The following is a 14503-nucleotide window of genomic DNA, read 5'->3' as shown; positions in this document are numbered from 1 at the left end:
TAACGCTGCGGAGACTTCTCAGCGAGCCGCTTTCTGCGAGAATGTTTAGCACGATCCAGTTGAAGGCGAGGAGGATGTAGACCTGGATGCCTTTGCCCTGCAGTGGGTGTGGACAGGCTGATAATAATGATGTTGACGTGGCACACAAATAAGATCCGGAGAATTGGCCGGGAGCTCCTAACGACAACTGTAATCGTCATTAACCAATCCTCCTGAATCGGTATGTGAGAAAATTGTGGACGAGTACGTTGGTGCATTGGGTGTGAGATCCTGACCGGTGAGATTCCGTTGCATAGTGGGTACAAGCTCGGCACTTCCTGTGCACACACAGCGCCATCTACGGTTTCACTCTGAACACTTCTATTTTTTATGAAACTGCTAAAAGTGCATCGCTGTTCTGCCGCGGTAGCCTAGGGGTAGAATGGTGGTAGAATCGGGGTAGCCTATGCGGAGAATCATGGGTTTTGGAATGAATTGTCCCGCGTTAGAGCTCCAGCAATGGTACATCTTTTCCAAGACCACTGAATTCGTTAGCGAAAAATGCTGTCTTAGCTGAATTCGGCGCATTCTTTTCGTAATAAAAGAGGTTTGGTATCTGTTAAGTAGGTTTAGATGTGGGGCTTGTCATATCAACCGCAGGTACCGGGTTCACGTATATCTTTAAACGGAATATTGCTTCTGATGGCTGCTGTCGTCATTAGTGGCGAATACAGTTGAGTGGATACGTTTCCCAGCCTATATTCATCCTCTACGTTAGGCGACCCTAACGACTTGGCTAGCACCGTCGAAACCACTGTACGTCAAGCGGTATGTACCGGTTGACGACGTTAGAGCTCAAAGCGTAATGTTAGGGCTAACGGTAAATCATCGTATATACCTAATGGGGACGTCAAGCCGCTGCATACCGCCGTTCGTAGCCACATAGCCCAGTTCGCAGGCATATGACGCGCGCAGCTGGGTGGGGACGCAAGGTCGGCAATACCGGGTTTGCTGGCAATGGGAATTTTGATTAATGTTTCTGGCTAGCCATACGCGGCCAACAGGGAACTTTGACGACAACTGCACGCTGCTGATGGAAAATTTTACACAAGCTCTGGCAGGCTTTTTCCGCCAAGTGAGGAAGTAATGCGCGAGTGACACTCACGCATTAAAAATTGATGCGCCATTCCCACCACGCGGTACTGGATTCCAACCAAAGCTGTTGCGATACTAAAGCGATGGGGGCATGCAATGCTTGATTGCTTTAGAGTATTGGTAGTGACGACCATTGTCGCATGCTAGTCTGAAGTTGTGTAAGACAACAGCCGAGAAGCAGTGCCTCTTGTTGTGTTTCCTAACGTCAACATTGAAGTCGCGGACGATAACCACTACTGTGTATCGTTCTCGTCTCAGCTGCGGAAAGTGCTTTTCATGAAGGTGTAGACGTCTATTCTGTATTTTGCAGGGGTGGTGTAGGCCTCACTGGTTTTTACACCACAGACATCCGCGCAGTCGGTGGAACGTGTCTCTAACTTTAGCACAAGGAAGTGTACGCGCTGGGTATGTGGTATGGTGGTCACATCGGGTTAATTTTGGGGTTCGCCCAAAATGGAAAATCCCCAGAAAGACGTCGGGTAATACATGTTTAAAGATCTGTGTGCTGCGGGTGTGTAAATGTGCGATACTTTTGGCAAATGAAATTAAAAAAAATTCAGAGCCCTTCCTCTCCATGAAAATGGAAGCCAGTGAAGCTGTCGAGGCCCGGTGCATCCATGTACTGCATCAAAGTGAACACCAAGGCTCCGTCAATTCCCCCTCGTCTTCCTCTGAGAGAACGACGCGCGTCGCGTGTCCGCACCGTTGCAAATGTCGTCGAAAAACAAGTTTTTTTGCGGCCCCTGCCACGCACATGCCTCTTTCCTCTCCCCCTCACACCTCTCACGCTCTTCCCCTCTCGTATCGCTCCCCCTAGCATAAACACGGAGGTGGTTTGATAAAGTCAATTCAAATTTCCCGGGTGGCGATGGTGGATCCGCTAACGTGAAACCTGGGAAGGGGCGCAGAATTCATTGTGCGGCGGTGTATAGAAGTACAAGAGCAGGACTCCCGAGTTAGAAGAAGTGAGCAATCACGCGCTTGCTAAGACGATGGCGTCCTCCCTTGCGTTGAACCGGATTTAAGCAATTAACTAAGAGGCAGACTGGCTGTAAGTTGTCTTCGTGTCACATGCCCTCAACATGTTGAGAAGTATGCTTTACAGGAGAAAACCTGGCATTTGAAAGACGGAATTTATCAAATTTCGGTTATAAATACAATTAGGTCCTGATTATTTCTGTATTTTAAATTAATTTAGATCATGTTAGTTTATTTTGAACCGGTTCTATCCATGAAACACTTATTGTTTGACCATCATTTGACAACTTGATATACCGTCACGGCATCAGACGACGACGACAGGAGGCGCCGAAAGCCCGAGCCCCTAAGGTGCTTCGTCCCTAGAAGGAAGAGAATGAGGACCAGGGGCCGAAGCCCATGTCTAGGGCTGCTGATGCTGTGTCCCCTATCCTCGTCCTCTCAACTAACATTGAGCTGATTAGGGCGTTCGACTCCTCGCGCGTCATTTATTGGAGCATTTCATTACTGTTTGTCTTGGAATTCCGTCAACAGTTATAGGCTCAGGTCGAACTCATTTTTTTGGGGGTCAAAATATTCTTTATATGTCCTATTTTCATACGTGTTCTCTGTGTGGGACCACTCTCACAAAGAACATCTCACAACCGCATAGGTGGATTGGTCAACTAATGCTCACCTCCGGGTTTTCGTCTTGGGTGAGGAATATATGCGCCATGTCGGCAACATTTTCGCGTCGATTCGTCAACAGAGCGCGCGGCAAAAGAGAGGAGGACGAGAGAGGGGAGAGAGAGCGTGGAGAGAGAGAGATGCCTTACAGACTGGAGAGAGCTGCCTTCGCAACGCTGCCAACGTTGCCAAGAAGACATGAAGCCGAAGTTCGGCTCGACACCTGCCGCTGTGCCGACGTGCCGGTAGCAGGCAGTCTCATCGGGCCCCGGGACTTCCTCTCTGAGGTGCTGTAGAATCGAGTATGCGGTCACTGCAAGGCGGCAAAACAAGGACACCAACAACATACGTTCAACAGAGGCCACCAGCTTCTGTGTACAAGGTTGCGCGGAGCTGTTTATTCTTGCTCTATTCGGTATATTAACGCGACCGCGTTAAGGAGAAAGTGTCGCAGAAAAGCCAGCGTGGGTGGCACGATGCGAAAATCCTTGGTCGGTAGGGCCGAACACAAGGAATGCAGGAGAACACAAAATTTATTCGAAGGAAGAAGCTTTGTTGTTTAGTCGAAAATCCTTAGTCGACAGGGTCGAACGTAAGGAACAGAAAGAAACACAAAGCTTGTTTCAAGGAACAAGCTTTGTTCCTTTGTCGAAAATCCTTAGTCGATAGGGCCGAACACAAGGAACACAAAGGAACACAAAACCGCCTTGGTGGACCGCGTTTGCCGCCTCGGAAGGGCGGAATGACTCCATGCGTCATGCACTTCGCTAAGTGGTGCTGCGATCTCGTACGTGGACAGTACATGTATTGTGGCTAGAGTGTGCTAAAAGATTTTCCTAGTGTACTCTACCCTGACGCGGGCCCGCCGATAAGTGGAAAGCACTTTCGCGGTGGCTGCGGTTCAGCGCGGCGCTCTTTTGGGCCACTTTTTATGATTGCGGATGGTTCGATAAGCTTGCTGTCGCGGGATTTTCCAAAACGTATTTATTTAGAACACTTAGAGACACTTTGACAGGTGGTCTTGCTCCGGCTTCGTGAGCTTGTAGCATCCGCAGTGCTTTTCAAGTCGAGCCAAGGCGGCAATTGGATACCTGAAATAAGGAGCTTCCCACATGTAATGCTCATAAACACTATGGTCTTTCTCTTGAGGCGCAAGGAAAGAGCGAAAGCCCGAAGCCTTATAATTGGAACCTTTTAGTGAACGATAATCTGGGTAATACTCAGTACTTTCAAACCATTTTTGCGGATGACTTGCCTTGGATAGTACGTCAGCGACTGCGGGCTAAAATCGCAGCCTTTATTTTATACGTTCGTCTGTAGGGAGTATTTCTTTGCTGTGTCATTTCTTTGCTGCGTTTCTTTGCTGTGTCATTACCATTTGGTTCATGCCTCGTGGCACGCAGTCTGTACATTGTCCACGTCAAAATTTTGTTTTTATGCTTTTCGTTTATTCGTTTTGTTTATCGGTATCCCCTGGACTTCATTAATGATTTGAATAATGATAAATAATTTTATTATTGATTATCTTCTGATGGTACTGCTACTACTACTACTACTACTACTACTACTACTACTACTACTACTACTACTACTACTACTACCGCTAGTTTGCCATACCGCAAATGAAACGTCGTTCGTGAACTAAAAGGGGACATGAAGACCGAATACAAGTTCATTCAATTTGAAAGAACTAACCCATGGTAACTCGCTCAGCTCCTTTCCAGCCACGAAGGACGTTACTTTAACTAAAAAACAAACAAACACAAGAAATGCTCACAAAATGTCAAATTTCGCGCTACAGTGACGCGTTATGGAGAGGTATGACGTAATAAGGTCCAGCACCAAGACAGTTGTCAGCACTTCATCATCAAAGTGAAACGACCAAACGTTACTGGAAGCCCCGCTACAATCATACAGCCATGATCCTTCGCGGTGGATTTAGTCGACAGCCGCCAATCACACAAACAAGATTCTATGACGTCACGGAAAAGTTGCGAGAAAGTGGCTGGGGAGTAGCCACTGCTTCAGATGTTTTGCTTAACACGTCCATTGTTCGTTTGAGGTTTGCGATAAAATTGGTATCGTCGTTATCGGGACAAAGCAGCCTTTTTGATAAACCGAACTCGTATTTTCCCTCCATGGCCTCTGTATTAATCCAACATTTGTCGGCGCTCCTGGTGCGCAGAAGCCTCGGCGTCTCGCTGAGCATGGCCGGCGAGAGGCTGCGTTCCTCCCTGCGTTCGCGCGCGATGCGGCGAGGAGGCGACGGCGGCCAGCAGGGCGGCGGCGGCGGCGAGGACGCGCTGGACTGCGCCGACGAGTGCTGGGCCAGCACGGAGCCGAGTACGTACCGCAAGCGTCTCATGACCTTCGACATCGACGACCCGCTGCACGTGGACATCCTCAAGGCACTCCAGGACTCGGCAGTGCTGGTCGGTGAGTGTGGTGTGGCGGCGGCTGCTGGAGCACGCGAGCTGCACGAGATGCCCTTTGGCCTAAAGCCTCTCCTAAGCGGTACATTGTCATAAGTGCTGGCTCGCCTTAAAACGAACGAAAATATCTTTCAGTATGCATACAACCACTCTTCACCTTTCTAAACGTACGCTTCATGAAAAAAAAAAAAAAATTCGTCGGCCCTTCTAGTTTGTGAAGGACGACCGGCGAAGCGGTTATGTGCCCTAAAATGCCGAAATGTGTATTAGTGTGAAAACATATACGCAATGAAAGCATCAAAACAAAGGTGCACTATACGCGGCCGCTCCACGGAACCGCTCAAGGACAGCTTCCGATAAGGACGCTGGGTGGCACTGACGGCGCTGTCTAGACGAGCGCCTATTGGACGATACATACGTGTACGTTTATCATGTCCTTTACACGGACATGGTTGCTATAGCGGCGCGTTCTATTGGTGGCGAATGAGCGCTGAGCCGAGAGCAATAGGTTTAATCTCTGTACTCGACACTGGCGACGAGCGCACTAGGGTGAAAATTAAGCCATCCATCATAGGCTTTGACACTTATGCTAATCGGACTACAAGGCCATACTCTCTTTTACACTAGCTCTGTAGGTAAAAAATTTGCTTTGTCGACGCGATGGGGTACGCACACGGACGCAGAAAATTCGCCAAGATATGCATGTACAGTTTCGCGGTAAAAGAGAATGAGGACACCTAAGCGCTATTAAAGCAAAGCTTTCTACCTCTACCAGCCAACGGTTATTTCGTGGCGTGCAGGACAAGAACCCGCCGCGGTGGCTCAGTGGCTAAGGCGTTGTGCTGCTGAGCACGAGGTCGCGGGTTCGATTCCCGGCCGCGGCGCCCGTTGTTCTGATGGAGGCGAAAAGCAAAAACGCCCGTGTGTACGAGATTTCGACGCACGTTAAAGATCCCCAGGTGGTCAAAATTAATCCGGAGTCCTCCACTACGGCGCGCCTCATCGCCTGCGTTGCGTCGGCGCGTTAAACCCTACAATCAATCAATCAATCAATCAATCAATCAATCAATCAATCAATCAATCAATCAATCAAGGACAAGAAACTTCCAACGCAGCTGCGGAGGGAAGGTCGGTTTTCACTCACGGAGCACAGTGCAGATGGCGCGGTGAATTTACCCAGCGTAAGGTTCAGGGACCTTAACCCAGCGTCCTCTCGAGCTCACGCCGCCGGGAGCATCGGCGCGACCCGGCTTTGTCGTCTGCTTTAGCGACGGTTGTTTTGGACCTATTTAGGCGCAGCTTCGCGTCCATTGCGCGGTACCTTCGCACGGCTTAATGAAATTGTTCGACAGCACCTCCTGGGTAACCCGGCCACGACAGAATTAGGTCGTCGTACGGCAAAGATACGTTAAAGATTCGTTTGCAGGGCATGAAAACAAAATCTAGAGACCACATACAGACATCTGGCCGCTAAACAAACACTACCTTTTGCGCACTGCTTGCCACGAATGGGACTCCGTTTTCTAAATTGCTGAATACCAATTCGGTTTTTTTTTAAGAGGTATTACAAAAGGCGAAAGTAGCAACTGGTCCTGATAAATACCGAATATAAAAGTTCCTTCAGCCTTTTCGCAATTCTCAAACTTACTAAACTAACTAGTTTAAAGCGGTATGAATGGGAATCACTAAGCTCATGTGCCGAATTGTTTCGGTGTTCGCGCTTGTGTCGCGCGGTGATGCAGCCCAGAGCTAGCACATCACGATGGCTAGGTTTCGCTGTCTCACCCTAAGAAAGACGTTCCTCTCCGCGTTCTTTCTCCCGACGCACGTCCGGGATACAGCGGCGGCGTCTGCCGCTCTAGCCCGGTCGTGGCCGACGTTTCTGCGTTCGGGTCGCCACCCCTGCGAAGTCTAGGTAACGACAGGAAGAATCGTTGGTTTCACTCTTTGCAGAGCCACTTGTGTCAATTCAAGTGACGTCGCATGAGCAATTGTTGTGGGTGTCGTCTACAGCTTTGCTTTTCAACTACCTTCACAGCGTGGATTGGAGCCGTTTTTGTTTGTTTGTTGGAAGCATTTATTTGAACATGTTTCTTGGATTACGTCGTGTGGTGGAACGGATTTGGGGAGGAAGCACAGGTTATTGAACAGTGAGTAAATATTTATTCAGTCAGCGGCGTAATTATCCAGCCGGCATAAAAAAGTCACAAAAACTTACCTTTCTTGAATCATAAGTTATACAATAATATCCGGGCCCTCAATTCTAGGTTAAAAAAAGCTACACTAACTAATTTACCTTCCTTTTTGCTCGCGTCAAGCGCATTTGTGCAGCATTTAACATGCATTTCTAACACAAAGCTGACAATTGAGGTTTGCCAAACCGGTTGTGCAGAATAGACGATAACTTCCCTGGCAAGACGTTTTAATGAATTCTGCGAGAAGCGCCCTTGAGAACGACGTTTTGAATAAATTTTGGTGTAGAGCGACAGAGAGTAAACATTTCTTCAGAACAAGTTAGTTTGGTGTATAGAATGAATTATGTTCTGGGCAAGGCATCTTTAAAACGTCTGTGTATGAACATCTTGACACCGCTATGGGTACGATGAGGCAGCGATGCACAGACAGAACACACCCTTCAAAGTGTAGCTGAAGCAGTCCCAAAAACTGCGAACGAGGTAGGAGTAACCTGCTCGCATAGAAAGTCGGTATTACTCCTGCTCCCGACTAAAAGAAAGAAAGAGAAGACATCTCCGCAGATATTTCACTCCACATTCAACAACATGAAATACTCACATCTACATAGATTTCTGTCCGGATTTCTGCTACGCCAACCCCTTACCGGGTAACAATAAAAGTTTTTTTCCGCTCTCTCTCACACACACAGTTTCAAGGCGAGTCAATTTACGCCTGCTGGTGGATCTTCCTCTCTTCTTTATGATTAGTAGATCCATCCATCCATCCATCCATCCATCCATCCATCCATCCATCCATCCATTCATCCATCCATCCATCCATCCATCCATCCATCCATCCATCCATCCATCCATCCATCCATCCGTCCGTCCGTCCGTCCGTCCGTCCGTCCGTCCGTCCGTCCGTCCGTCCGTCCGTCCGTCCGTCCGTCCGTCCGTCCGTCCGTCCGTCCGTCCATCCATCCATCCATCCATCCATCCATCCATCCATACACGCATGTATACATGCATACATACATATACACGCATACATACATACATGCATACATACATACATACATACATACCCACATACATAATACTTTATTTGAACGAACAAGCGAATCGCTCAAATACTAAGCACGTCATAAATTTTTAAAACATGCAACCCAAACAATCTAACTCATGTACAGATTCAACAACCGAAGAGCAGGGCTTAAGTAGGGAAACCGAATTAACCTGATTCAAGCATTTGTGATCAGCCGAATCACCCACACCACACCTTACCTTTGTCCAAGCACCCAAGAAATGAAACAATGGACACACTGATTTGAAAATCCTACAAAACAGCATTACGAGCACGTGAAGTTAACGGTAGACTAGACGAGGTTGGCACATACGACAGTTACGAGGAATTAACAGAAGCACACTTAACCAACCCAACAGCCCACCTCACCAAAACTCACGCAGGTCCAAAATAGCTCAGACCCAACCCCCGGCAACATAGCTCAGAGAGAGACCATCACACTATAAAGAAGAGACAATCTAATCACAAAACCGCTGCCGAAGCGTATCCACCCACTAAATCGCCTATATAGAGGAAGTCTTTGGGCACACTACCTACGAAAAAATACCCTCCACACCAAAACACTCCCCTCTTAGAGGCGGCCAAATACCGACACAAAACAGCATTTGCCATTGTTGTATGAAATGCACAGACGAACCACCGTTGCATGCAATAGCCATCCGCATGAAAAACTCAAAGCGGAAGAGGCAGCAAAAGCCGTGCAGTGACTGAACGTCTCAGGCACCCCACAATTATCTCAGATTCCAAAACCCCGATGGAAAGTTTTTCCCATGGCAAAATTTCATCTTTGGTACGTAAAATTCTTCAAAAGAATCTGCCCGCACCCAGTAGACATACTCTGAACGTAGACCAAAGCGGGACAAGAACGGATCAAAACCACACCTTCTCAGGCTCGAGATCTCACCCTCCGAGCTCGAGTGGCGCTTGACCCGGACCCACGAGGCAAGGTCGGCCAGAGACAGCCTCCTGAGCTATAAGGGAGTCTAATACTAACAAATAGATGTCCACACCCGACCCGCCTGCCCATGATCCACACAGCACAATCCCCATCTTCGAACTGCACCCTCCGCGCAGCCTCAGCCTCTCTATCCCACATAATGAGGGCGTGCACCCGAAATCCATAACCTCGAAGCGCCACAGCTTAGCAGTGGAGAGAAGCACTGGAGAAGCACTATGGAGAGAAGTGGCCGCCTCGGTCGTCGCTGAACTGATACCAACGACACCAACTTCTTACACTGAAGACAAGATCAGCATTCTCTCACTCTCAGTCTCTCTTCCCACTGCTCGCAGAAGGCATGTACAAATCTTCTGCACCTAGAATTAAAAATTGGCCGCGCATCTCTCGCGTCGCTACAAATATCGTCGAAAGCGACCGTCTTATGCCGTCTCTGCCACATAACTCCCTATCCTGTCTCGCGCGCGACGGAGGCGACCGCCTCCCGCCGGACATTCGCGAGTTGATCGGCTCCCCGGAGCACGGCAACCAGCTCAGGGCCGTCCAGCGGCTCGAGGCAGCTCTGGCGCTGCAACGGCGAAAGGAAAGCCAGCGCCCCTCGCCTCCCGGCCCCCGCGGGGGTCGAGCGGACGGCGACGGCGGGGGCGATCCGAGTAACCCGCGCGGCCGGCCGGGCACGACGCCTCGGGCTCCGCCCGCTACCTAGCGCAGGTAGTTAGACGAGGTGCGGCGAAGCCCTGCGTGGCCTGACCCACACCTTTCTCGCAGGACGAATTTATAAAGGTCATTTCTCTCTCTCTCTCTCAATCGACCATATCTCATACTGTTCCCCTCCTGTCTTGTTTGCGGTGTTCACCGTTTTATGCTGCAGAGAAAACTTTCGCAATTAAAAAAAAATTGACTCTTTCGCACACCTCGCACGCACTCTGGTGGGGCCATCGGGGCTTGGCGCCCGCGCCACAAGAACGGGGCTCGGGCGCCAGCCTTGTTTGCGTCGGGTGATTGAAACATTATTTCAAACGCGTCTTTTAAAACTTGCCCTCGCAAAAATTGAACATACATCAACTTTTATTAAAAGAACACGGCAAACGGCATTTATGTATTGATGTTCTTCCTCGATTCAGCCTAATATTTTATTTTTTTTTCTGAACAATGTTGAAAACTATGGAGCGTCACTCTAGATTTATTAGATTGAAAATGTTTTGCCTATATAAACTTCTCGTCACAAATTGTTTCCACTTGTAAGTAGTGTTTACACCACTCATTCAAAATAAAAACCTTTTTTAGCGCTGTTTGCCCATAGTCTGCCTTGCGCCATAAAAGCATATCATAATCATCATAATCAACATCATCAGTTCTTCCAACTTTGTTTGGGCAACTGAATCGAGGGACAGACAGACAGACAAACAGAAAAACAGAGACGCAGACAGATAAAAATTTTCGCCTTTGAGAAGCCCAATAAAGACTATCGTCTTCAATATCTGTAGCTGTATCTAGCTGTTTCAAGACTCCTTCAAAACGAATTGTATTCCACGGGATAATAGTAAGACAGGTTCTTGGGACAGTCAAATGCGCGTATACGTATCGTGACAGGCCTTGCGAATGCTTCATAAAAAGGGAAGCCTGTTCATTATCGGTTGCCCTTGGCCTCAGTTTCCTAGAAATTACATGGAGAGCACATGTGCGGCTTGACAGGCTGGCATGCTTTACGGAAACGGCATATCTGCAGGAGATGTCCACGTGAGGGCGGCCGGGCACGTGTCACTGCGGTATGCGCTTGTGAGCCTGATTGGCTGTTAAACACTAAAGGAGGGAAGGTGTAAAAATACCGGTAAAAGCGCGTACGCTCCATACTTGTCGTCTGAAACACCGATGGGCTGACTCATGCTCTGCTATCAAAAACTGTCGGGGAAGGCACGGTTCGATAGGAACGCTGGGCTGGCCGGCATCTGCATTGGCTTGACAGGCGGGCTAACCCTGACGAGGGTGTGATTGCGCAAGAGCAGGACAGTGCTATGAGCGACGTTCGAAGAATGCGACTCGGGGGGTCATCTGGTCGGGGATCGTACGCAGCTGTTCACGTGTAGGAAATCCCCATAAGGCTGAGTGACTCGCGCAGCTCGCGTTCACTCGGTCTCCTGTCCAGCTGCTGCTCAGAGCGAACATGGACAGCAGTAAGCACCACATGCTGCCCTTCGCGAACGCGGAAGATGTACCGCTGTACCAAGTGATCGGCGATCGCAGAAATGCCGGTGTTCAGAGTCAGTGGCCTTTTTCGTGCATGTGGGACCGACCTTCACACTGCTCTCCGCGGGAGTATGGACGCTGTAAGTGCCCTCATTCGGTGATTAGTTGGAGGTTCTTGTTGGTCTCGAGTTGACCCGACTGCAGGCAGAGCCATTGGATGTGAAAAGAGGAGGAGGAGGAGGTAGCATTTATTGTGGCAGGAAGACTCTACGTCAAGTGGGGGAAGGGGAAGTCAGGAAAGTTGCTTTTGTTCCCAGATGATTTTCACGGTTTCCTCACGATGTTTTATTTACTCCAAATGCCAAGGCGCAGAATCCTACTCGCGTCCTCTGCGCTTTATGTCAGCGGCACATCATCTGGCAGTGGGGAGGGTAATTTGAGTGAAACTTTCCCTCTGAATCACGGCCCTACTGCGTGCAAACCGTAACGCCCATTTAAATATTTTTGTTAAATTAATATGGGTAACTGTCGCGTCTCTTTTACATTTATACCGGTTACATCTCCTCCTAGATTATCATATGACCTACATTGCGGCTAGCGGGCTTATGTCCTGCCAAAGTTAAAATTAATTACGAATGCGCCTTGCGGTATCAAGAACCAGCTTTATTAAAAGACCACATAGTCAACGTATTTCTTGAGTTCCCGTTTTACCACCCAAAGGAGTCGGGGTGAACTCAAGAGATGAGATGCTATGTATTCCAAAGCATGGGCTCAACAGAATCACTAAATCAGCTTACGGCATCACTAAATTAGAATCACTAAATCAGCTTAAATCAGCTTAGGAGCTGGCAGTATATAATTGGTAAAATCGGCGACCAATCCTGAGAGACTGCGGTAATGCGGCCGTGAAGAAGTTCAAAGTTTTAGAAGTCGCTGTGGGAGCGCTTCATGGCAGCGCGATTGTATATTTTTCGAATCTTCGACCCCATTTGGTGAATAGGGATAATGCGCAGGGCTGTACTCGCAGACACTGAAAAGCAAATTCAAAATCCCAGAAGTTGTCCCTACGAACCGACTGTTGGGAATGGAACAGAAATTGATCGTATCGCAACCAGAAGCATCGGTGACATTGAATAGTGGGCACTCCTCAGACTTCAGCGTATATAGGCCACAACTACTAAGAAGAGAACATAGTTCGCAGCAAATGATCCAAGAAAAGATGATAACGTAGGGATTTAAAACTAGTGCAAGCGTATATTTCTGGAGACCGCCACTGCAGTTACATAAATTACTGTGCGGCAGCCGAAATTGTTTGATACCCTCCCGGTGGCTCAGTGGCTAAGGCATTGTGCTGCTGAGCACGAGGACTCGGGTTCGATTCCCGTCCGCGGCAGCCCCTTTTCTAATGGAGGTGAAAAGCGAAAACAACCGTGTGCGCGAGATTTCGGCGCACGTTAAAGATTCCCAAGTGCTCAAAACTGGTCCGGAGCACTCCACTACGGCGCGCCTCATCGCCTATGTAGCGTCGGCGCGTTAAACCGCATAATCAAGACTAAAAAAAAAATCAAATTCTATTTGAAGGTTTGGGCTAGTTGGGATGATTGAACGCCGACATTATCCGCCAGCGCAAAAAAAAAAAAAAAAAGAGCCCGAAAAAAAAATTACCGAAGCTTGCACGAAATCGCGCTAGGCTTAAAAATTTAGCGAATCTGGAGGATTTATTTCTATGTTAAGGACACACTACTACGCACTGCATTAGGCTTGAAATTGTTTATTTACATGTTCCCTCGTCGCTTTACACTGTGGTAGTAGTAGTCATCGTCATATCCATGTATATCGTCGTCTTCCTCATGCATGACTGGCGGGCCCGGATCGGTTTGTCCGCAGGCTTTCCCATTTTCCCCAAAGTAGAAAGCGTCAGCACGCGCTAGAACAGGAGGCAACTTTGGCTTAGCGAACTGGGCGTCTGTAGCGCGAGCTGACTTGTGCTCCCCCCTTGAGGCGCGGACGCACCTGAACTGAATTCATGATATTTTTTGCGAGCGCCAAGCGCAAGCCTGGCTGACGCCGGGCGCTCCTCTTAAATCGTGAATCACGTGCACGGTAAACGGCAAGAGTAACTATGACGCAATATTTTTGATGAAGCCGCACACTACACACATTACGGCCAGCGACAACAGCTTCGCTGTTAGAAATGTTCGGCCCTTCCACCTTGTAGAGATGATCGATCAGCGAAGTTAAAAAGGGGCGGCCACAGCGTATATCCCAGGGCTTATTTCGGGGGTATATTAAAGTGTTTCTGAATTGTTTCAGCCTATTATGTGTCAACTTACGCACCCCATATACCGAGGAAGGAATGACATCTCTCGCTTGGGTTTATGGCAATGTTTATTTAAACGCCGCCCACGGGGCTTCGCAAAAAGACCATGGACGGAATTCAGGGTCGCCTGACGTTGACGCCTGCGCTGGCAGCACGCCTGCGTCGGGTGGACTCGTGCGCTATTCGCGGCGCCGTTCTGCGTACACGACTTGCCCTCTCCCTTTGCTCCCTCACACGTAGAGCGTGTACCCTCCACGGTGGCGCTGTGAAGTGCCCGTATGTCCCCAAAACGCGTTACTCCGAGCTAAAAGACACCAACATTCCCGTTTTCTTGCTCTTAACCCCTCTTCAACTCGTTATTTTTTCGCACATGCACACTGGTTCCTGCGGAGGGCTCTCCTGGCTACAAGGAGATTATTCGCCTAGTTATACACAGCTTTAATGTAAAACTCAGAGGACACCTGAGCACATATAATGACTCGCAATTGTGAAAGCGTTAGCGCCATATATGGAGCGCCGCTGATCGGTTTCGTTCTTCCGTTCGCTTTGCTTTTACGGGGGTCTGTAGGGTGG

At 48.8% G+C, this 14503-nt stretch overlaps 1 protein-coding gene across 2 annotated transcripts in view; it reads left to right on the top strand.

The window, feature by feature from the left end:
• The window catches only part of LOC144169092 (potassium/sodium hyperpolarization-activated cyclic nucleotide-gated channel 2-like), a 132533-nt gene that overhangs the window by 104690 nt on the left and 13340 nt on the right, over positions 1-14503 (top strand). The window contains exon 2 of one of the 2 annotated variants that reach the window (XM_077698100.1): positions 4964-5214. In XM_077698100.1, coding sequence (XP_077554226.1) covers positions 4964-5214 — 251 coding nt within the window. Of the gene's footprint in view, positions 1-4963; positions 5215-11574; positions 11751-14503 lie in introns of those variants that run through there. The other variant, XM_077698101.1, reaches the window with a different exon arrangement.

Source organism: Haemaphysalis longicornis, unplaced genomic scaffold (assembly GCF_048455015.1).
Source record: "Haemaphysalis longicornis isolate Haplotype H1 unplaced genomic scaffold, Haemaphysalis longicornis Haplotype H1 scaffold_2, whole genome shotgun sequence".
In the NCBI taxonomy this organism is placed as follows: domain Eukaryota; kingdom Metazoa; phylum Arthropoda; class Arachnida; order Ixodida; family Ixodidae; genus Haemaphysalis; species Haemaphysalis longicornis.
The sequence above is the reverse complement of the archived record's forward strand: the minus strand, read 5'-3'. Positions and strand labels throughout refer to the sequence as shown.